Here is a 25,672-nt window from a genome sequence, read left to right as displayed (position 1 = left end):
ATCCCTGATAGCCAAGGCACGCATGGGTGAATAACTGAATATAGATTACGTGAGAAAACACAAGTTTCTAAACTGGATTCTTTCTCACGTTTACGTCAAAAAATGTAAAAATAACGTTAGAGGATAATGTTCAGGAGAGGTAAAAGAACATACGTTTGTTTTTGCGTGTACCTCAGCACTGTCACATGTTTGAGATCGCTGATCTGCCACCAACAAGATAACCTCGTTGTTAAACATCCGACAAGTATCGAAGCATATCTTTGTATAAAAGACAACCGCGTTGATGGAGGCCTAGCATCGATAAGGATGACTTGGGTATAGCGACAATGGCGACATCGTTAGAGTGACGTAGTCGCCGCGATTCATTAGATCAATCAAAGCCAGGCCCGCAGGGGTAGCGCACACTTGTACCGAGTAGGTTTAATGTTAGAGGTCAACAAAGGAGACGGGGTCAAAAAGAAAGTCAAAAGTTTCCACAACACCGATACGAAATATTATCAATGCACTGTGTTGATGGAAAGATTAAAATTGATTGAAAGTTTTAGACATAATTTCAGAAAACATTTATTCAGTCGTTTGACTTGTGTTCTGGGAGTGCCCAGTCAAACGACACATTAATTTAAGAATTATTGTCTTGCTGAATGAGATGATTAGCAGAGAAACCAAACTTTCGTTACATCAGAAATAACTTGATCAATTTAGGTCCCTAAAGTGGGAAATACCCAAAGTGGTTCGCGCTAATGTTGGAAGTCACACAAAAATTAGAAGAGTTTGACCAACACATTAATAAACATAGCGTCACCAATGGCTCCATTTTTGGAAAAAAAAATTAAACACCTACCGCAAAATGTCACGAAAATTATCTTCGGAACCAATGATGCGGTGAAATCGGGCAAAATGCTGATGGTGGTTTTAAAAGTTTTGGCATAAACGAGAAAGATGTTAATTGGACTGCTTCAGTGACGTTTTACGTTGTGCTTAATTGAGCTTCCTCAGGAAGATATTGAAGTATAAGAATGCCAATGTAGCAAGGTATGTCGTGTTCTTACAAAGAATGATATTTATAGGATTACGCAAAACGTCAGTGAAAAAACGACAGAAATTCAACCGAGCGCAGTTCTTTAGTATTGTTACAATTGTGACGAAATAAACATTGCGAGAATGGTCAACATCATTCTTAGTGCGCAAGAGCTGACTAAAAGTCCAAGAATTCCTCAAGCAGCTTCACTTCCCTTGTCCGAGAGCGCGCTGCAGACCACATAGCGGTGGAATATCAAATAACTTTCCAGTCACAAGATGTCGCTCAGTCTTGCACGAGATGATACATGTGGTGTTGCGCGCCGTGTTCGGAGGTGGACACTTCGAACACGTACGCCAAACACAAAAGAGTTTCTTGTGTGTCTCGGTTGCTGATCACCTTAAAATGAAACAAACTCTTTTTACACAAATGTCTAAAAAAAGTGAAAACACAATTTACTAAATCTTGCTCCTGCTTGGCACTGAGCAATGGAATGGATTCGAGTAATAATGTACTCAGTTAAGCCTCTATATGGCTGTAGTGACACTGTCTGCTTTGTAAAGCGCTGAAGAGCAACGCTTTCTGAGATGGATACAGCGCTATATAAAACATGCATTATTATTATTACCACACTAAGAATACATCTCCTCCCCTTTAGGAAAAAAACACCTTTCAAACGCTTGGACGCACAAACGGTTGTTTATTCACAGATCAAGCTAATCTGTTGATTAACAAAGTTAATTTATAAAGTATTTGTTTCGTATGCTCTAATCGCGATCAGAATTGCCGATTACTGACCAACACATAAATTCCGCGCACACTGGTTTTCAATCACATGAGACGGTTGAGGTAACAAGATGCTGAAAGGGTTTGCTGTCGGTGCGCCTAAACTATGGAGATTACATTGCGGGACACGAACCTCCGCTGTTCCAGCCACACTAGAAGGGTCAATTCTCAACTTGATGACTTTTTTACGCTTCATTACAAGCTTACTCAAAGAAAAACATAAATTACTTTGGAACTAACTTCACTGCTTCTATAAACATAACCTATAAAAACTACAATATTTTGTAAATCAGAAAAAACGTAACTCTTCTAGTAGCGAATAAACTAAACGCGGTTGTATCGCATCCTCTTGATGTACAACCTCCAAACCATTTTAAAGTCTCCAACAATGTGAAAAATTTGCTAACATTATACGCCAAAGTAAAAAGCGCGCGTCTTTTTTCTCACACAAGGCATATAACTCCCACCTGCAAAACGGTGAAATTTTCCAGGACGCTGTTCATCATGTATTTCTCGGGGAGGTCCTTTAACTTCCTAATGAAGTTGACCATGTACTCGCACATAGGGGAGCGGTGGATGCGGTACAAGCAGCGATCGTTCTCCATTCTCGCGTGTTCCGTCTGCGCCACAAAGTTGTTTCATGTTGTGCAAAGTTTTGTGAAGCGACAAACCAACTACGCACCAAGCAAGCAACCACAGCTTTCAAGATTACAAGCTATGTATACTTGTATAGTATGCTGTTGTATAATGTTTATTATAAAGTTTCCCCGGCAGCGAGTGTACAACTCAGTGATAAATGGCGCTTCGCACAACAAGTTGTACATAAATGATAGGACTTATGCTTAGTACAATAAACTCGGTAAGCAGTGCGCATATTGAACGAGGTAGGCATATTACTTCTTATATGAGAAGCACTTTGACTAGCAAACCAGAAAGTGGGTGGGTGCTTCTTTCCTGTATGGGTTTGTCCATTAACTGCAGACAGGACGCCACTGTTCCGATTAAGTTCAGCTCAGTGCCATAAACGTTCACCAGACAAAACAACTTGTTACTATCAGCAACTCAGCGTGGTGATTCACCATTGTGTATTTGTACTGGAATATTGCAAGGCAATTTCACTTTCTCTTTCTAGCCATGACCACTAGGGTGATGACTAAAAAAAATTTTTTTTGCCTGCTATGGGAAACGATGAACTTTTTTATGTGTACCAAGAATGTGAAATTTTTTTTTGAAAATTTTTCAAAAACCTCCCCCACCAATTGATATTTCTGACGTCACCTAAGTACATTTTTCTCCTTTTTTACTCCTCATACATTGTTTAAACTTGTTAAAGACTCCTTACCATACTAAAAAGGTGGCCCACAGTATGGTGCAGATTTTCAAAAAAAAATTGTCGAAAAAAGTCAAGGGGGTTCTGAGATTTTACCCTTTTTGTCATTATTTTTCGCAACAGCGCCTCTAGCGGAAAATTTTTAATTAGTGCAACTTCAAGAATTCTTAAGCGATTTCGGTAAATTTTTTTGTCAATAAGCTTATTTTGAATGTTGAGGAGGTTTATTGTTACTTTATTTAGATATATTTTTGTCACTAGAGGGCACTAGTGCTTTATATCTGAACTGATAGCCTATAAAGCTAGACCAGACAAGAGTTTTTAATAGCATTGGAAGTTGCTAATAATTTAAAAGAATAATTGAAATCATTTGATCTATTAATTATTAGCAGCTTGTTGTACTGTACATAAAATCTTGAAAGTGTAGCCTAGTCTATTTAATGGGCCTATATCATGCAATTTATCATGCAATTGAATTCAAGTTAGCCTAGTTATCGGGTTAGTTTTTTAGTTACCGGTATTGGGTTTTGGAGTTGGGGGTGCTTAACTTGTTGTTTTGGATTGCATATCATGAGTCCAGCAAAGATGGCGATTTTGAAAGTGACAGGGCCTCCAGTTATTCCGAGAGCACAATATCAGAAGAAGATGGGTTTGAAAAGAAGATGAGATCGTCAACATTGTCAGCAACAAAAATGGTGGTTCGCCATTCTTTGTCCACGTACAAAGCATCGGGTGTGTGCTCCACTCTGAATGAAGAAGGGGTTACTCTCCCTACTCCATCACAGTCTGGCGTGTGGCGTAGTGTTATAAGAGCTGGAAACAACGAAAAGCATACAATAAAGTTGCTGTTGAAAGAAGGAAAATATTACTGTTTCCATTTTGATGGAAAAAGGTTGTCAGGGGAGGAGTTTCAGGTGGTTTGCCTCCAAAGAGAAACAAATGAGGTTAAACTTGGAATACTAAAGTGCAAAAGTGGATCTGCTCAAGATATTCATAATGAATTGGAACGAATTTTGAATGAATATGAAGCCTGGTCCAGTATCAAAATGATTATTTGTGACACAACCGCTGTGAATACTGGTCGACTAAATGGTATAGTGGTGAAATTACAAACAAAAATGGTTGAGGTGGGACTGGATCGACCACAATGTATTGGTTGTCAACACCATATACTGGACAGAATTCTGAAGCATGTCTTGGATTTCTTTGTCAGCAAACATTCCACCAAACCAACTCTGAGTTACAAGTTTATTGATGATATCTCCGAAAGATATGAAGAATTGCAGAGATATTACAGTGGAGAAGTTTGTGTCAACATCAATGAAAATCCTGGTTGGAGAGATGACTTCAAATTCTTATATGAGCTGTGTCGTTCTTTTCAATTTTATAAGGTGAGCTAAAATTTGAACATGCTGTGCTGTAAGGTTACTAAAGGTACATCTTTTAATAAATCAATTTAAAATTCATAATTTTACAGTTGCATCATGTTTTTCTTCAAATAAAATGGAGAAAACTACCTTCTTTGCACAATGCTAGATGGAATTCACGAGCAATTTATACTTTAATCGCATACTTCTTAATCCCGCAATGGAAAGGAAAATTAGAAATCCCATGTCACTTTATTGCTAATGGATGGCAAGAGCAATGGTTTTCTGACCAAAGATACTTAGAGGAGGCATACCCAAAATTGTGATTGGCTGTTGAAGGAATCAAAGTAAGTAAAACTAGTGTTTAACCATAGTGAACCGTGATATTTTGAAGTAACTTTATGGTACCGGTGCTATTTATATCATGAAAGCATCATCCTCATCAAATTTGTACTCTTGAATAGCCAAAACAATGTTTATGAAATAGTTCAAGGTTATACCGGACTACCAATACCAACAGTAAATTAGGCTTTAACAAATATGTTTTATGTTAAGTGTGACGGTGCACTGAAATGCTTGAAACACATTGGAACCAGGATTGCTCTGTTCTCGACATCCCTCGCTCGAATATGCTTGCTGAAAGAGCTGTTAAGCTGATGGAAGAACTCCATAAGAAGTGCACCAAAGAAAAATATTTGAGTGTGAAATTTGTTGCATGCAACAAATTGTGAAGCTGTCAAGGACAAAGTATTGTGTGTATTAATACTTTGTGCACCTGTACTGCATCTAAATGATTTTGTCACAATAATACAATTTGCCATTCATATTACTAAGTAACTGATTGTGACTCATGTGTAGTACATTAGGAAAATAAGTAGAGTAATTTTTACTGATTATATTGAAACATTGCAAAAGAACATGGAAATATACGATAAATTTGGAAATCATGCAGTCGATTTGAGGATTTTGCAAGTTTTACACTAAAAAAAACAAATTACTACCATCTAGTGGTAAAAATGTAACAACTAACAAACTACCAAGTCACCCAGTATCAAAAATAAACCATCTGACAAAAAAATTGGTCGAAATCGCTTAAGAATTCTTGAAGTTACACTAATTAAAAAATTTCCGCTAGAGGCGCTGTTGCAAAAAATAATGACAAAAAGAGTAAAATCTCAGAACCCCCTTGATTTTTTTCGACAATTTTTTTTTTGAAAATCTTCACCATACTGTGGGCCACCTTTTTAGTATGGTAAGGAGTCTGTAACAAGTTTAAACAATGTATGAGGAGTAAAAAAGGAGAAAAATGTACCTAGGTGACGTCAGAAATATCAATTGGTGGGGGAGGTTTTTGAAAAATTTTCAAAAAAAAATTTCACATTCTTGGTACACATAAAAAAGTTCATCGTTTCCCATAGCAGGCGTTTTCGATTTCCTCAAAAAAAAATTTAGTCATCACCCTAATGACCACAAAACAATATTATTGTTTGCAAGTATTCCCACAAATCAGTCAAAGTAACACTCAATGGGTGGAAAGACGGACATTCTTCAAATTCCTTTCGCATAACTCGGTGATGACGTCACATACGTAAGGTGTGCGTCACAAAGCAACCGAGCAGTGTCGTTGTGGGTTAGCTGTTTTGAGATAATGACGCCATGACTAAGCCCCAAAGCGAGCTCACTGGCTCATAAAACGTTACTGAGGTCTAGAAGATTTTCTTAGGCTTGAAAAGGGCTGTATGACTAGCCGAAAACGTTAGCTTATTGTTTTTTGTTTTTACAGTATAATGTTAAATGTAGTGTTGTTGCTGAGTTATGACGTCTTCAATTCCCTGCCGTTGAATAAACATGAACTAAAGCACAAAGAGGGACTTTTATAAAAAATTTTGCAAGTCATAAAACTGAATTACCTCAACTTTCTCAACAACTTGTTTCCCGAACGAGCAGACTTTGGTAGAGCAGGTGATCGTCATGTTCTCGCTGCTCTCGTACTCGCTTGTGACGCCATAGAAGGCGTTGCTATCGTCAGCGATGTTGACGTTGATGTCCGCCTGTCGAGGGGAGGTTGGTTAGTTTCGGTTGGAGACTTGAATGTTGGAAACGAATAAAAAACTATTTTAGCACAAAACCGCCTAACAACGGCGGCTGAAGTTGGACTTGCACATGAAGACTGATCAGGTTTGTTTAGACTTTAGACAGAGCATAATGGGAATAAAGTAAAAGAAACATTAAAAGAATTGTCAATGTGAGGGCGGGATGGCGATCTGTTCCGAGAAGTTGGCGACGAAATTGAGAAAATGTGACTTGAAACCATTGCAACACATCTCTGTGATGAAGACAAAAGGGTGAAGTTTGATTCAAAATTTGTGCCAACATGCCAACATCACAACGAACATTGTAGCAGCATAAGTACACGTTGCAATTATATAAGTGAAAGTTTCTCCTTCGGTGAAAGGTGCTGGGGCAAGTGATCCCTCGAACTCACCCAGAATTTAACTAAGAAGAACGCGTCTTTGGGTCCCTTGTCGAACAGCTCTCTCAACCCGCCCTTCGACTCTGGAAACTTATCCAGGATCTGTCGGATGTCAACGGACTCCAGCAGAGGATCCGAGTATGAAGGGTTAGCCTGGTTGATGTGGACAAACAGATGTTTAGAATAATTTTCCATCTCGCCTTGCTGCTCAAGAAAAGCCGAGAAGTCAATTAGCCGCAGACTCTTGCTCGCCATCTGACGGCCTTCCCAGGCAGGCGCTACTACCGCTGGAGGTTGAATGTAACCTGAAAAATAAACAGCACGTTTGTGAGCAAACCAAAAAGTAGTCACTTTCAGAGATGCAGAGAAATTGCAGTTCAACCAATCAGATAACTGCTGTTGGCAAAAACAAACCCAAACACACAACACTCCTGGGGTTGGAATAGTATATCAAAAAGTGAGTCTGCATTTTATTTAATTTACTTTACACTAAAACAACGTAAGCAATACAAATGAATAGACAAACAAATTCTGATATATCCAATAAGCTACATTGACGATTTAAAACTATGGCTGTACTTTCTTGGCCTCCGATCAAATTAGAGAAGGGTAGACATTCGTTTACCTTCACTAGCAAATGGCTACTTAGCTTTAAGTTGCTAATGAATATTGCATACCACTTGGTCATTAATTGGTGCTTCAAGTTTGGGGTTAAGTTAGGTGATGAAATATTCAACAAAGTAATTACAAATCACTAAACTGAGCACAGGTTGTCATAAACTAAGCTGCTTTCATCTTTAATTCAAACACTTCGGCTCATGACACAAAGTCACTCCCAGCAGTGACTGGTGATGTTAGGCAGATAAAACATTATAGGTTTCACAATGGTATCACATCACGTTGTACCCACTTGAGTTGGTCACGGATGCTGTTGACACCCCTCTTGATGTTGCTGGGTTAAGTGCGGCTCCAGGGATTCCCCCAAGACCCACCACACCCGGCTGGCTTGGCAGGTTGACGAATGATGGATTATTGAATGGCTTGATGCTTAAGTGAACAGTTTACATTAGAACAAAACTCTAACCAATTCCAGTTTATACCATAACTTATTTCCCAGATAGCAAATAATTATTAAAATGATACCACGTCTACAAACGTTGAATCAACATAAGGGTAAGATTGAATTCACGAACACTGTATGTATAATGCACGTGTTGTTCATTCTCATTGTTACCGTGACTATATTGTTCTTTCATAATAAACCATTTTAAGTTTTAAACAAAGCAAACCAAGTATCTAATATTTCGGGAAAATTTCAAGTTCCACAAACAATGCATTGTAGCAGTGACTGTATTATCTACGCGACAAGCGTGGAAGGTTAGACAGGATATCGAAGCTGTTTGGTGACGCAGTAGAGAATGATGACTAATGTAAGGTGCCCAAATATTACTAGAATAGAAACCACTTTTATACTCACTCTTGTTCAGGTGGAACCAACCCGGTCCAGAACTGCAAAGAAAATATAAAACATATTGTCATAAATTTTCTTCAAGAGCGCACCAGAAAACTCCAGCAGGTTGTAGCACAGATCAGGCGTCCATGTCGGTCGGTGAGGGCCGTTTTCACATTCACCACCGACCACACAAGAACACACGAGTTTATTAACATAACATGACAACCAGAAACATGGTGATAAGAGTTGGCAACAGGAGCATGACTTTTGAAGTTAGCGAATATGACGTGTGGTGGTGGATGGTACAATGATTTCCACTGAAGTTCTAACAAAATCAGGAGATTCCATCTTCAAGTTTTTAAATGAGTCAAAAAAAAATTCACTTAGGAATCGAACCTTGAACCTATGGTTGCTTAATCAGAAATTGTAATCCTTCTAGTGGACACGCAACGTTCAATATAGTAATGGAGGGCAACCAAAAGTTGGATAGACAAACCAACTTACCTGAGGTTTCGTAAATTGTGTCCGCATCTGTTGCATGTTCTCAATATGATTGTTCTGTAGCGGCCCAGCTGACACTATTTGCGCCGAAGACATGGACGCCATGCTCTGTAGGACCTTGTCCTTCGTTGCCTGGTCCTGCAAAGTTGCAAACAATTACTCAAAACATGGACAGAAAAAGCTTGTTCTCAAGGACAAATCACATTCATTGTTATTCTGGAATTTACTGCAAACCGCGGTGACCGAACCTGTGTCAGTGGTTCAATGCCTCCACAGTTTTTATTCAAGCAAAACAGTCACAATTAAACTTCAAAAGAACCTGGATTCACAACAACTCAACAAAATGCTTTGCGTTAAATATTGGGGACAATATTCGCAGACAAAAATAAACGAAAGAAAAACATTTTCTATGGCAAATTTCAATAAAACACACACTAGGGGGCGGTATGGTAAGTTGTGGAGGAACAAAAATCTGTTGCCAAGCAACGTGATCAGAGTCACGTGACTCACCTTAAACTGTGATTGCATTTCTCTTGACTTCCGACGTGCCAACACTTGTATATGGCTGGACACCTGGTGATGGAGTGGAAGTTTATTAATCCGAATGCCACTTGTGTGTCAATGTTAATGCAAAACCAAATGTTGAAACTGATCGCTGATGAGATCATGGTCTGATGTGGTGATACAAATTTTAAAATCGTTAATACCGTGAGTCAAGCTACCATGAACTACTATTGCATTGGCGCGGCATATCATTCCGCGATTTTTTTTATCATATTCATATTGGTTGAAGATTTTAAATTAATCTTCTTCTTCACATCCAAACATGTGGTCAAGTGTCCTGCCCAAGACAAAGTAGATTGTGGTAAACGGATACCGAACGTCCGGGTGTCATCCCCATTACTCGTCTCTGCGACCGACCCCGCAACACTTCTCATAAACCGCGAACATGTGTCCAAACCATCATAAGTTGCAATGCATTGAGTTCCGCTTTTAGCAGCATGATCGTTGCTTACTTCACAATGTAGATAATAACGACCTGTTTTAGTCTGATGCTGCGGGTTCGCTGTGGTAATAGCGATTTGCACTAGATTTCGGAACACAGTTCCCTAGTCATGTGCTATGACTGACAAGTGTTCAAACCATCAAGTTGGCGCCACATTTCGTACCGACCTGTTTGCGTGTTCTTGTCTTTCCTGTCCTCAGCTTTATGTACCTCGCTATTAACTCGTTCCGCCCTGCAAAAAAGATGGAGTTAAAGTTACTATGAGAAAATAATGTGGAAACTAAACCGTCAATGTTGTTTCTTTAGCTCAAAGATTCCAACGACGGGTGCAAAAGAAAGATGTTTGAAAATAATTAATTAAAAGTGCTGACAATATTGATGATGTGGTTTTTCAACATGAGTTCTCAATTCAGATTACTGGGTACTTTTTACAAAACTGTCATTCGGGGTCAGTCAGCTCCACAGACTTTATAAATTTCTTTAAGGGGACCGGAATCACAAGATTGGTAATCACTGACCAAGAGGAAACGAGCCATCTCATCAGAAAATAAATACTTTTGGGCAATTAACGTAAACTAAAAGGTAAAATCGACTGATTTGCTAATTGGTTTGACGTAAGAGTAGCTACCAACAACGGAAGAGCGTGATAAATAGGCTAGCACTGTAAAGGATTGCTTGGACATAAAGGACACCCAGCACGTATTCACTTTTCTGGCAACGTTCGCCTCAATAGGTTCTGAGCATGCACATTGCTGAGGTGACGCAGAATTTCAGCAAAATTGGCTTCAATATCGTTCCCTGTTCCGTGAAACCTTAGCCCAAACAGTAACATTTTATACACCAAATAAAAGGTTAGATTGATATAAAAGTGATTATCAACTTGCTAGTTGGGAACGTTGTTCTTCACGGACATCAACTGAACATTGTTTCCAGTTTGTAAAAGCGTTTACATTAGCAGTGAGAATACATCCACGGCAGGTGTGGGGTTGGCAAAATTAAACTGCCAGCCGACCACAACCTTTTTTGCATTGATTAAATGTTTGTAGGCGTTGTATCAATGTAGAAAGCCTGATTTGCAGAATGGGAATCTACAAAAAGCGGGAACGACTTTTCCAAAGCGATAAAAAGTCCCAAGTTTAAGCTTTAAGTAGTTGACTTAACATGACGATCAACATCATCGCTTGTGGCGGCGATAAAACATAGATCGAACATTCATGAACGTGAAAGCAATGCAACCCGATGCAGCTCCAGCAAGTCATGAAAAAGTCGTTGACCGAAAGTGCTCACAACCGCAACCTAACTTATCGTGGCGTAACGTTTAAAAAACGTAAAAAGATGTTAGAAAGACGTCATTATATCACTTGTTTGCAAGCGTCCTAGTGAAGATAACATTCGATAAGCAAACGAGATTTGGAGAAAGCTTCCTTGATCCACGCAAATTCAACGTATACAAATGGTCAAACAACGCCAACAGTAAAACATGTCTTCGCCTTTGGTTGAAAGCTATAAAGGCAATTGCGACGTCACAGACGATAAAGCATTTCTCCTTTTTGAAACAAATCGACTCCTATCAGCACGCGCCAAAAATAATGCCAACACTACACAAGTACACATCACTTGGCAAATACACTGGATTTGTTGATCGCAAATTATACAGAAAAACAAATAAACAATATACAGAAAATCAAAGTTACATCATAGATGCTTCGTGGAGGTCCAACATGTAGTTTCCACAGACTGACTTGCTAAGAATATCACAGGAATCGAAATCAAAACGAAACGGATCACAACTCCATAAGATATAATTTATTTTGAAGTTGATGACATGAATCAACTCTGTGGATATTAATTTCGCTCGTTCTAGTTTCATTTAAAAGAGAATGCATGAAAAAGATTTAACAGTCACTGAAGATTGCAGATTTGCTACGAATCACCAAAAATCAGAACGAAAAAGTCACTAGCGAAGCTTCTCCAGTCTTGCAGATAAATATTTTCGAAACATGCACAGTACACACATCGATTTACCGTAAGATCAACCACGTTGTAGCACAAAAAACGCTAGCTCTCTGGTTGTAAGTCAAACCTTTATGGTAACTAAAATAAACCAACTTGAAATCTAGCGATATATCTAACTAATTGCTACAACACGCAGAGCGCCATGAAATATAGATAAGTTTGTCTAATTAACAATTGTTAAAGCGTCAATTGTGCGTTTGGGAAAATAAACACTGATAAAGAAACCTTGTATAATTTAAAACATACACAAGCCAAGAGTCAGTGCACTGAATATTTAAAATCCAACCACATTGCCGGCTGTTCGCTTGAAGTCACGATTTTAAACCGATTCCTTTGGCAGTTTGCATTATTCCAATATCCACAAACGTTGGACAAGTTACGAACATTTTAATCTGACCGAACATTTCAAGAATTAGAAAATTTACAACAGATTCATCTCAAAAAAAATAAGGAGAAAAAATCAGATACAATGAAAAATCAAAAACCAAACTGAAGAATTGCCTAGAATCTTTTGTACGCCATCACAAAGTACCACACTCGACCCGGGGGGCATTGTTTAACAATCTGTGAGTGGGTAAGCACCACGGCCAAGGTTTCAAGATTTAGTTTTTCCATTTGAACTGAGAAAACGGGGGTGACCGAAAAGGAGGAGGAACAGGAAAGAGCAAACAGGGGTCCAAAAAGATCAGGTAAAGAATGAAGCAGACTAGGTCAAACTGAAAGAGAAAGATGCAATGGATGAAATGAGATGAAGAAAATGGGCAAAGACGATCACTGCACGGAATCGGCTGCTCCAATTAGTGGGTAAAAAATCGACTCCAGATGATGGTGATGTAAAATTTACTCACATCCAAAAGTGTACCAAACGTCCAAAGACTTTCACAAAATACAATGCAACGAATAAGATAACGTGTTTCAAGCTCAAAAGTACCCATTGTCAATCATTACAGCTTTGTATCAACAAGTTGTAACCTAGAAATCATTCAGCAGCAATGGAGCGCCCTGTGAGTAATCACTTTTATCTGCATTTCAAGCGTAAGCAAAACGATTTCCTGCCTAAACAGTCAGTCAAGTGGGGCGCAAGAAACTTAAAAGTGAACGTCTTCCTCCTCAGCTAGTTCAACCATGAAATGCTGCGGATGACTACGCTTGAAACGAGTCAGTCGAAGAAACAACTTGATCCGCCCAGGCATCAAATCAAGCATAGAAGTCGCACAAAGCCAGCAAATCGGCTGCTTTTTCATTGTTTCAACGTCGCCAACCATAGAACATGCAAAAAGTCAACTTTGGTAAGCACTTTCAAGCCAAAGGAAGTAACATAAAGAACGGTTTTAGCTTTTTAAATGGTTTACTTTTTGTTTCCAATGGCAAACATGTCGGCTCCGCATTCGTTCAAAGTATCTGTACCATCAACATTGAAATGAATCATCCCATTTTTCATGTCACAATCATAATATTTTTGCATGAAACAAAGCCTTTTGTCAGCTTTGAGGAATAAAAATAACCGACCATTTCTAAGCAAGCAGTGGTAGAAACACAGTTTTATTTCCAACAGCAAATCAAAATTGGAATTGCAAGACAAGTGGTTGATTGCTCACGACAGAAAGGCATTAGAGCGTGAAAGGTTGCGGAGTGTGAAGAAAAAAATAGACATTTACGACTGTTCACAACTAAAAAACCAAATGATATTGCCAAAAAGAACCCGCAGCATCAGGCTATAACAGATCGTTTGAATCTACACTGTGAAGTAAGCAACGATCATGCTGCTAAAAGCGAAACTCATTCAACTAAAAAACCAAAAATGATACAAGAATTTGCATTGCTTGCAACAACCCAGTCCCCCACCAATGGATACGTTACATTGATTTAACATCTGCAAACATTGCATTAATGCAAAAAGAACAGATTTGCTGCCTGGAAAATAGTTAAAATAGCAAGCCATTAAACCAATCGCGAGGTACAGGAATGTCGAGCAAAATACAAAGTTTAATTTGGCATTTCTTAGGACATTAGATCACACGAAAGATCAATTACTTGACCACGCGAAAATAGAAGTTCTTCTAATTAACTATGGCAAAACTACATCCAATTGCAGCAATAATAAAATCAAAAGTTTTAAAACTGTTCGGCCACACTAAAAGATCACAATTCGGAATCAGCAAAGTTTGCACAGAAGGCAAAGTAGAAGGAAAAAGAAAACGTGGCGGACAACCAAAACGATGGCAAGACAACATTCAATCATGGACCGGACTCAATTTGACGACACTGGGCGAGTTGGCTCAAAATCGCCACTCTTGGAAGCAAATAAGCCATGTTGATGCACAATCTGCCGCAGGCGGAGACGACGACTGATGATGAGGACATTAGAAAAGTCTTGCTGTTTGAAACCTTGGCCAGAATGTACACGACCTTACTCGAGACAAAAAAATTTGCTGAATTTCAAAATCTTTAGTAGTGAGGTGAGATCACTACTTACAGCATTCACTCATACTGTCAAAAGCAACTAAAGTGCAGAAATAATTTAAACAATCTTAGATAAACAGAAGTGGAAAATGTTCCAGTGTGTTTGAAACTCGGTAAATTATCTATCCAGAAAAGTTTTTTTTATTAATTGTTTTTAGAGTTGTTCTTGCAACATGTCTGCTCACAGATTGATGCTGATGTCAAAAATCTATAGTCTCCTCTTACAAAGCTGAGTCGATATTAGAATAGGTATCATCTCGTGCAGTTTGGTAGCTGAAAGTATTTTTGAATGAAGCACATCCCAGTTTGCAAAACCTGCGATTGTGAAGGTCTGGCGACGTTGAAACGATGTCAAAATATAAACCTTTTCCTGCTCAGATGCTACTGCTGCTGTAGTGAAACTGACGAGCAGACACATCGTCCGCAAAACGGAAACCAAACGGCGAAAAACGGGGTAAACGACAAGCGAGCTTTTTGTGGCCTCAATCCGGAAATCACCTGCTTGAACTAGTTTTTCGCCGCTCAATGAAAAGTGTTGATTCTTGAAATCAATCGCCAGCGTGATAATAACAACACGCCACACAACCTTCCTGTCGAAGAAATTGACCAATAGAGCACCTACTTAACAAAACTAACCACATTTACATCGACTCAACGTCTCAGCAACAACAAAAAGATAAACAGATGATATTTTTCGATTATGTTAAAAGTAACAAACAGCGATTAACAACTTTGTGGTAAAAGACATCAATTCATTTGGTTCTTGTGTTACATAACAAATCTCAACTGGCACACCTGGGCTTTGCGCGTTCATTTAACGTTAACGAATGTTGGATTTGCGTTGGCACAAGTACTTGGGACCTAGGTTAAAGATAGATAACAGTAGAGAAGTTAGTGTGTATAAGTGTTGGTTTATGAAAGCACAAAGTGCATCACTAGATCATGCGTGCACCCAAAATGACGTCACCATTTGCATCTGGGGTGGTGGCTGGATGAGTTGTAACAAAGAAAAATAAACATCAATAAAAGTTAATCAAATAGAACTCACGATATCCTAAACAAAACTTTCCAAGTACCCGAAGGTGTTATTGAAGGTTGCAGACGTTGAATAATGTAAAAATGAACGATTTTGCTGTCTGGGATTGTACGTTTTGATCGGGTCTGCTACTATTCGGTGAGTCCGATTCGGTGAGTCCGATTCGGTGAGTCTGATTCGGTGAGTTCCTAACCTCTAACCCCTAACCCTAAAACGGCAATGATAATTAGGCTACGGTACCCGATAATTTAAAAAAAAAAATGAAAAAATCCCCCGTTAAGGGATCGGACTCACCGAATCGGACTCACCGAAACGGGCCATTCCGGTTTGATCAGCCTATTGCTGATACAACTTGTCCACAGCATCACAAAACAGAGAATAGATTCAACAGAATAAAGGAGGTACTGACAGTGGAGATAAGCTGCCCGTTAACATTGATTCAATGCAAGTTTGGTTTTCCAATTCACAACTCGTTGATTGCAGCAGAAGTTGGTGATGCCTTGTTGCAGAAAACAATGTAAATGTAATAAACACTATGATTCTTCTCGCCAGTTGTTCAGATAAAAGCTGGGTTGAAATCTTGGAAAGGATAGAACAGCTTGATGAATTGACCATCACTGGTGTCAATTAGAGCATAAATGTGTTCTTCATCCGCCTGTTTACACAAAACTAATATAAACAAGCTCTGGATTTCATGACATCCAGGCTCATGCGTGATTGGTGAAGATTTAGTTTAGAGATAAAGGAAACAAGAAGGCACGGAAGCCAATTTTTGTGCCCGGCTTTAAGCATGTGTTGAAGTGTCTCGTGGAAATTACAACTGCGTTCTCTCGATAGGGTATCACACACGCGCCCTTACGATCATGGTACCTACGCAACCGCCACTCGGCTCATCAGTTAAACACTACATTCAAACAGCTCGTGGCAGCTTTCCCTTTTGAAAGATAGCTCAGTGATTCTTCACTGTGGTTACATGGTGACAGGTAGGCCTCTATCCCTATTCTTAGGCATTGTTAACGAAAGCAAACAATTACTATACTAGTATACTGTACAGTGTAAAATAATTACAACACAGCATTGTGAAACGAGATAATGCAAATTACTGTATTACACAACATGAAACAACGTTTTCAAATGCTTCTTCTGGCTATGCGGTGGAAGCAGTTAACACAACTTCCTTGCAAGAGCGCCAAGCGTTTTAACAATAAAGTTCAGTTCGCTTGAAATCGATATTTTGTCCAAGCATTTGGATAGCAAAGATTATAAATTTTTCTAAGATATTTTAAATCACGGAGAAGTGCAATTGAGGATTCGCATTACTTAGCTCCATTTACGGAGCAAATTCCCGTTTAAAGGCTTCTAAACATACAGTACGGATGCAAGAAAAGGGAATGATTAGTCAAAAGTTCAAAACCATACTTTTCAAACCGGATAAAACAAGTTTAGCTCACCGAACATCTTCCCTTCATCTGACAAAATGATTTTCCTTCGTCCGCAAGGTGGATATATGGCCAGCGCTTCATGGAAGCTTTGTTCGATGTCTGGGCTCCAAACTCCTTCTGCTTCGTTGTCGCCCATGTCGCCTCCGCCGCATTTTTGCATTGAACTAAAATTGAAGTCAAGCGTTGCCAGGCGTTTGTGTCAAAGTGACCGACCGGGCAAATTAGTCTTTTTTTACATTTGGATCAATGTAAAAAGGACTGAATTGCTGGTTGGAAATCCGAAATCAAAATTTAATGTCATTAAGAAAAAGGAAAGCTGAAGCACTGAGGAAGTCGGAAAACGGAAAAAACGTCTCTACAGACCAAAATGGTATTTATAAAAAACGAAGTAATCGGACCCGAATACAAACATACCTCTGCACCAGATGTGAACCCACATAATCAAATCTTTGCTCTTTATAAATCAAAACATTTTCGAAGCTGTTTTCGTTAGGACTAGGCGAGGTCCGGATTGAATCGCACGAACCGAAATTTGGCAACACTGCTTCCATGGTGAAAGTGCAATAAACGAACTTGGCTATTTAGCAGAAGCAACTATACTGCAGTCATAACATGCAACAATCATACAATTGTTTCATTAAGATCGCACGGGGATATTAGCTTCTCACTTGAAGACAACCTTTATTACAACGTGAAACTAATCATACTGCAAACTGACATAACCTACTCAGAGAATTAATAAACCTCTTATTATATTTGTAACTGAAAACACTCGTTTTCGTCCGTTCAAACTTTAAACTGTGCGTGAAAATTAAAAAGTGAACATATCGACAACCAGAGTTTTGAGCTTTTTTCTGAACCACCTTATTAAGCTTATTGGAATATCTAACTGATATGCTGCATACTAAAATTATAGCACTCTGCACTACTTTTAACATGTACATCAGCTCGGCCATGAATCTTGCTGTATGTACAACCTTTGTCCAACTTTCTATCTTTGTTGAAATCATTGTTGGCTATTCCAATTACAAGCAATCAATTCGATATCTCGACCCACACAAAAACACATTAAAACCAAAAGCTCAAAAACAAAGGATTCAGTGGTAACAAGCCAATCTATTTTCAAATCAACAATTGAAATCTTAGCTGTTACATCACAATCAACGCTGCTTGTTGGCATAATGGTGACCAGGTCTGTTGTAATATATACAACAAAAACTAGATTGGGTAAAGTTGAAACATGTTTTTTACGAAGTTTACCGCTACCCAGACAGCAAAATTTGTCATTTTTACATTGATTTAACATCTGCAGACGTTGAAGCAAAAAAGGATTTTAATGTCTGGGAAAGCACAAGTTAAAAAAACAACTATTTTTATATTAATTGAACGTTTTCAAACGTTGAATCAATGCAAAAAGGATAAATTTTGCTACCAGGGCAACTCAACACTTCCTACCAAGTGACTACGTTTCTTTATCCGATATCCATCTTTTATCACCATCAGAATTAATTTATTCCTTGTGGTTGCGGCACACGGTTACTAGCACCTCCAGACATAGAAATAATGAGTTTCATACAATGCCGCAAACAGCAAACAATTTACCTATACAAACCACGCATGGCAATAAAACAATTTCCTAAATACCGGTACCACATTACTTTCTCAATATTTTCGCAACTTCATGCAAAAACATATTCGACCCCCTATTTAAAGTCTGCAAGAGCTGACTGAGAACCGAACTCAAGTATATGAAACGAAGTGACATCACTCAAGTCGACTAGGCCTGCTAAGATAATTTGACCAGATTTTCTGCACGTTTAAATGCAAGCAGACTACAATTTCAACAACCAGTAGCAGCAGCTGGGAACTTTGTGTATTGCGTGGCTGGTGATATGGCATTAGCTGCTCAAACACGTAGTCCCAAAGATGAAGCTTTCAAGTCCCAAACCTTACAGGAGCTTTACACTCATGAATTTCCAAACCCACACGACAAGAGGCATGTAGAGACAGACGAAGCGATTTTATCAATTGTCTACTGAAGTTAATCGTGTTTTCGATTAACGTTAATAATCACCCAAGCATGACGGTTGAACTCTGACGACGTCATAGAAAAAAAATATGAAAATGCTTATTGCATCATTAATTTTGAGTTAACAAGACTTGCTCACCTCTGGTGCGTTTGAACACAAGCGGGAGACAATTCAAATCCTACAAACGTCACGCCGACGTCAAACAATGCTATCGTAAAACTGGACATAAAACTCTTAATCAGATCAGTGACAGTCAGACCCCCCGTAGATCCGACCTACTTTGTTTACCCAAACAAATATGGTTTAGCGAGGTTGTCCTGATATGAGATTAAAAAGGGGTAAAATTAATTGGAAGAAATTGGATTATTAGATTTGTGCGGGACAAATATGGGATGTTCTGATTCAAGGTCTGACTGTACTGAGGAATCATTCAAGTATCTCACTTTGCTTCATCGCTCCCAGGTGAGGGCCTCCCTGAGCTGGACCCCGGCCCCTCCATGAGGCCAGGGGTTGTCTCCACTGGGGGGATGGTGACTGCGAGAGGACCACCAGCAGATTGGGGAACAGAGGGGAGCAAAGACGAGTTGGCCACGATTGAGAGTGGTGGAGTACCTTCCAAAGTTTAAAATATGTTCAAAATCTGAAAATAATAAACGAGTATTTTAGAACGTGTCAGAGTGTTTTGAGACGCCTCACAACTCTGCACAGCACGCCATAGAATAAGATCATAGATCCACAAAAAAATTACTACTCAGTAACCATCCCGAGAATTCAATCATCAATTGATGGATGTTTTTCGGATGGTGGAAATTTGTTCATAAATGTGTTGCCACAAATTTAAAAATCATGATACAATTTTTTTTCCGTATTTGTGCAAATTCCCACCTTTCCGTTAATAAAACGTTTCTACAACAAGTAAATAGGAAGGCAGAGAAGGCAATCTTCGTGTCCAACTGTTTTTTTGACCATTTCACTGAGATGGCAGGGTTAAGCGACAAAAAAAAAAACGATTAAGGGTTAAGACAGTTCTTATAAACCTTCAAACGCATTTCTTTAATAAAAATGCAACTACCAAACTTAGTCATAAAGCAGCACTATCAACTGAATACATTGGTTAGAAATATTAACAGTAAAAAAAAAGCTTACATAACGAAACGTGCAGAACAAGAAACACAAGCGTAGCTGTAACGTTCCCCGCTTGAAGATGAATAGATGGTTGATTTCTTTGCAGAACAGTAACCTAAAAAATTAAGAGCAGTATGATTAGTGACAGAAAGTCCTTACAGCCTCGTCTGCTAAAGTTGAACCGTGGTACAGCATTTGAACGGAAATGAAAAGAACTACAGCACAAAATAAAATAAATTAAAAGACAAGTAATTACAAGATCTCCAACTGACCTACGGTTTTTGTTAACAACACACCTGGCGAGTACCGAATAGTTTGCTAGTTTTAGAAGCTTGGCTTAGCAATGGCGTTGTGAGGTTCGCTTTTGCAAACGTACAAGTTACCGAGCGTTGTTTTGCTTATTGACTGTGTGAGAGGTAAGCAACCTCCATTCAGGCTAAACAATATGTTTAGCAACGCTTCTTTTATCCACTCAGTAACTTGATATTACCCTGATTTGGACATGGAAAGGTTTAACTACACAGTGGCACTAAGCCGAACAAGCCTGCCCACGTCAAATAACAGATTAATCATGATTGCAAACGGTGGTCATTTTTTGGCTTCAGTTCAATAATTTCAATTTATGAGGGATAAAAAGCAACATCTCAAAACGCAGTCGGTTTTTTCCAATTTCGATAAGACCGCGTTTTTGTGAGTTGTAAACAAATTATTGCGAAACATTTGTCATTATGGCGACACAGCTGACGACACAGTGAACTAACTGGTGGAAACAGGTGAACATAAGAATGATGCGCGAGCAAAGAAATTTAACAAACAGTGAAAATCAGAGTCAGATATAACCAGAAACTTATGTGTAGAAGGTAAAAGAAACGATCTACCCGGCAGTCAGGACAAGGCTAAATATTCACCACAACAAAAAGCAATTGTTTTTCGCTCACCATCACCTGTACTCTAGTCATAAAGACTACGACATCTACAATCGGCCGTTAAAATAAAGAAACTTTAAATTCTATTCAGCAGTGTGAAATTAAAACGCACAACTATAGCCACAACAAACCGCTGCCAAATCAATTCAACATTCTGCAACAAGGTAGCCACAAACAAGTCCACCTGTGTTTTCAGCAATAATCACAGCAACAGACGTTGAAAGCGCACATTTATAGATCAACAAATACACCAGACTGGTTGAATATTAACCATATGAATATAAAGTGACGCAATCACATCGTCGTATCACACAAAGTAAACCAAATCGACAAAAGCGGCAATCTTGAACCAACGATAGCGCAGTGGAACTTAAACGTACGTACAATCTTTCTGCCAATGCAACAAAATCTGAATGATATTAATTTGTTTCACCACCTCATGCAACAACCGATGTACTAAGAAATAGGCTGCGAGAACCAATCTAGTAGTCCATCTATCATTTATTTACATAAATCTTTGAAATCGATAAATTTTATCCGTGAACCGATTTGCTTCCTACATTCTTCGTTTCGGACAGAAGTAGAAAACCGTGTTGCTACTTTTAGGATTTTTATTCTTTACAGGAATGATGATTGTTATGATGGTTTAAGGTTTTGTTTGATTTGCTTTGAGCTGCTGCAGTTGTTGAAGAAATTGCAGCAGGGGAGCTAGACATTTTGTTGCATGAAATCGTTTAACACAATGCAAAAGGTGACACAAAATATCGGTGATCCAAATTACAAACAACACTTAGTCAATGCAAATCAAAAGTTAAGATTTTAAAATCTAAAGCACACATCATGAAAATTCGCCTAAAGGCAGAAAGCACAAAGTCTGGTCAGTGCAGCAGTTCGCACTTCGCAAATATATTATATGAATATATGTGTTTTGGTTAAATGAAAGCAACGGCTAGATCATCGCTTTGACAGTCATCATAATCGATTTAAAATTTAAGTTTATATTAAAGCCAACAAGAGACAAAAAATTATCCACGTGTCTCACAAGCAAGCTCAAAGTCTGGCATCGTATTATTAGTTTTGATGGTGGGCTGGGCCGTGAAAGCTAACGGGCAGAGCATCTAATAAAAGCTGTCTCCACAGCAGTGCTCAATTTAGTGAGTGTACATGATAATATACACCTGAGAGCGTCGGCGACATGTTGATAAATTGAGACTTTTCTAAGCAAAAAAAATCAGGACCAAAAATTACAAACCATCAGATAGAGCACTCGGACGCAATCTACTTTTAGTAATGCCTGTTATCTTAGTAATGAAACATGAGGAACATCATTTCGCTGAGACAACGTTGGTTTATTGTAAAAACAACGATTATCTCGATAGTGACATTATTGAAACACTTTTCTTGCACAGGGGCTTTGTAAAATGATTAACCCGGACAAATCCGTTGAGACATCACAATCATACCTGCTGTTCCCAACAAATTTTAAAGGCTTTAAAACGTGTGTTATTTAAGTTGTCACAAATGCGTTGATTAAAAGGGCGTAGCTTATAATTTTGAGGACAACAACACGACACTACACGTTTATTGCTCGGGCACATAAAAAATAAGCAATCTGAAGCGACAGAAGTCGTTCTTTTGAAATGATGAAACAAAAAGTCAGTGCCTCCCTCCAGTTCATAATAGATAGTAACAATTCACACAGGTAGGGTGGGTATCCATGTGTCATTGCTTCCTGTATTGTGTTTAATACTTCCGGCATAGCTTGTTCAGCAAACAACCAGAGTAAAAACGTTTCCTTGGATTTTGAAAACAAGAAAAAGTGATAAACAAAATGTGTGAAATGCTTGGTTAACATGACTAAGAGGCCAAAGTGCAAAAATTAAACCAAAGCTAATATGAGTATAATTTTTACATTCTGGTAACCTAATAAGTTGTATATTTGGATTCAAAATTTGTATGGCATACTAATATTGAACTGCACTATTTCAAATAAAGTCGAGAAAACATTGATTTCTATTCATTGAACACAGAAGGTATTCAGACTTCATTTTGACTAAAGCAATGCAGAATTACTATATTTTACATCAGTAGGACACTCAAATCATGTTGTGGTTAATTGAAAATACACAAACTGCTTCAAACCAATGGCAACACAACTCAATAGTAAAATATTTCATAACCAACCACATACAAAGACATCTTTAGAAGTAAAATAAATTTTTCATAAGCGTGTGAGACGTGGGTAGAAACAAATTTGTAAATTTTCAAAATGAATCAGGCTAAACGTATATGCAATAATGCACACAAAAACATTTTTTAAAACAGTTGAAAAATTTATATCATTGCAAGAATCGACTGCTGCAGTTGAACTGTAGTTTTAAGCTATGAAAAAGCTTACTCCTTGCTATATTCAGGTTCTGTACCACCAATAAACTCTTTACATACACATTTATAAGTGTAATCTTTGGCAAGTCAGTAGCCTAACACCAACAAAAAACATAGCCTATCCTTTCAGACCAGACAGACAGTAAATCATTAAGGCGTGCAGGTGAGATGATAATAGCTACCGTACTTAATCAAGACAGAAGTTATGCAAATTCCAAAACAACATCCATCCAAGCAACATAAAGTATGACAATTGTAACCTAGCTCATAAGCTGCAACACAACATCACAAAATCAAGCTGTCACTGGGAAAGCAAAGTTGCACTAGAATAACATTGTCAAATATACAATGTAAATACAGTGGCAAAATGTCTAATTGTCTAGCAATGCTTTTGATAAACGTTTTCTGAAAATAACATTACTGTCTTTTTAGCACAAAAAAATTTTAAAGCTTTGGCAGAGAGTTTGCTTTTTGAACCATAGACAAGCAAAACAAAGTAACTTTATAGGGTTTAACATAATGTATTACATACAAAAAATTATATATATAACAAAACTCTTAACATTTTTGACATTTGACATTAAATGTTTCTATTGAAACACTCACATACAGTGAAATTGAATATTGTAAACAAACAAGTCTTACCCAAAGATTCAAAATTATTTGTCACAACCCAATGTAATTGAGTTTATCCTATTAATCTTTTACAATCTTCTAATTCATACCTATACTAAAAAATATGGAACTCAATCCCACTAGATATTAAAAACAAATCTTTTGACTCATTTAAAAAACTTTACAAAAACTATCTAATTGCAGAATATTAAAGTTGAATGCAGTGTAATTTACTAATGCGGACCGATACTGTTTAAGCTTTTAATCGTTGACTATCAACACCTAATATTGGAACTTGAAATTTTAACATATCATTGATGCAAGTTTGTTTCTGTCTTGACGCTTTGTTGCAAGTGTAGATATTTTAGTGTATATAATGTTTATCATCGACTTGGCTGAGGGTGGCTGCTTGACTCGAAGACCGTCAGGGTCACTTCGCAGCTTCCCGTTGTGATTATTTCAAAGATGCAGTGTACATTTGTTATTTTTTTTTGTTTCAATTGTGTTTGTTAAGCGTGCTGCATCATTTAATGATTTTGCTGTTATAATATTGCACAACAAAATAAACCAATCAATTAATCAATCAATACCAAAAGTGGTCGAAACACAACATTAAGAATACCATAGAAATAAACACAAAGTAAAATACTTCAAATTTCAGAATTAAACCAAATTCCAAGTCATTCATGGAGTATGGTACTAATTCTATGTAAAAACACTTCACACTTAAAGATCACATAAATATGCCAACATTTTAGTCACTTTTTATGCTTAATTAATTAGCCTACTTAAACCAAACTTAGACTCTAAATTTAAAGCATGTTATAGTTCTAATAAAACTAATATATTGTAATATAGCCTCAGAAGCTACTTGAACCATGAACAAACAAGTTCTTACAACAAGTTGTATCAAAATAAATTTACTAGATAAATATTTCTGTGATACAGTTATGTGAAAAATCAGACATAGCAGTACTTACATTATGCGACTATACGGTGGCTTTGCAAGTCAATAAAAAATGTTTTGCTATCTGTGAATACTGGAAATTCTATCACAAATGGTACTAAACTTTCACCTTCCAAACTGGTCCATAAAAAAATTAACCCTGTATTGATTCATTAGACTCTAGTTCATTAGCAAGTACTGGCCTCAATCTTAAAGATGTGTAATGACTTACAAAACAAACTAATGTTTACTTAACAAGTTTGTCTTTTAAGATTCTTGAAATTAACTAGAATGTTGTTGATGTACACATTCATATCAAAAGCCCTTCCAACAAAAGGCAGCCTCGAAAATAAAAGCACTTTGCCCAGCCAAATCGGCAAAGCAAACCACACATGCCATACATAACTCAATACCTGATCATTGATCAAGGGCATATTCAAGACACAAAAACTAAGCTAATTTCAGCAGCAACTTCAAAATTAAAAAACTCACCGATAGCAGAATGTTTCCAGCAAACAATCATACAAAATTTGTCAATTTTCACTTTTTCATTCTTGAGTAATTGCTTGAATAGTTAGAGACATCAACACCAGCAACTATGCAGGTATGCCAAATATGAAACACGAAAGATGGAATTCGTACAACGCAGTTTCGCCTTACGCATGCGCAGAAGCATCAAGTGACGTAATTGAGTGGCAGAGGGAAGTGTACTTAGAGCCAGAGGCAAAGGAGCAAGAGAAAAAAAGAGAAAAGG

General features: G+C 37.9%; 1 protein-coding gene across 2 annotated transcripts; it reads right to left on the bottom strand.

The window, feature by feature from the left end:
• Positions 1–55: 55 nt before the first annotated feature.
• On the bottom strand, positions 56–25,545 carry LOC145786123 (transcriptional enhancer factor TEF-1-like). 2 transcript variants are annotated; one of them, XM_082597774.1, is made up of 13 exons: positions 25,411–25,545; positions 20,068–20,161; positions 19,365–19,561; positions 16,901–17,055; positions 10,102–10,166; positions 9,439–9,501; positions 8,932–9,066; positions 8,452–8,483; positions 7,885–8,021; positions 6,987–7,279; positions 6,412–6,552; positions 2,272–2,424; positions 56–1,417 (listed from the first exon to the last, which is right to left on the bottom strand). In XM_082597774.1, the coding sequence occupies exons 3-13, from the start codon at positions 19,418–19,420 to the stop codon at positions 1,304–1,306; spliced, it is 1,344 nt and encodes a 447-aa protein (XP_082453900.1). In that variant the 5' UTR covers positions 19,421–19,561; positions 20,068–20,161; positions 25,411–25,545; the 3' UTR covers positions 56–1,303. The 2 variants fall into 2 exon arrangements, with proteins under 2 accessions (XP_082453900.1, XP_082453901.1); XM_082597775.1 differs by having other exon boundaries at positions 8,932–9,060.
• Between the last annotated feature and the right edge of the window lie 127 nt (positions 25,546–25,672).

Source organism: Aplidium turbinatum, chromosome 17, assembly GCF_918807975.1.
Source record: "Aplidium turbinatum chromosome 17, kaAplTurb1.1, whole genome shotgun sequence".
In the NCBI taxonomy this organism is placed as follows: domain Eukaryota; kingdom Metazoa; phylum Chordata; class Ascidiacea; order Aplousobranchia; family Polyclinidae; genus Aplidium; species Aplidium turbinatum.
The sequence above is the reverse complement of the archived record's forward strand: the minus strand, read 5'-3'. Positions and strand labels throughout refer to the sequence as shown.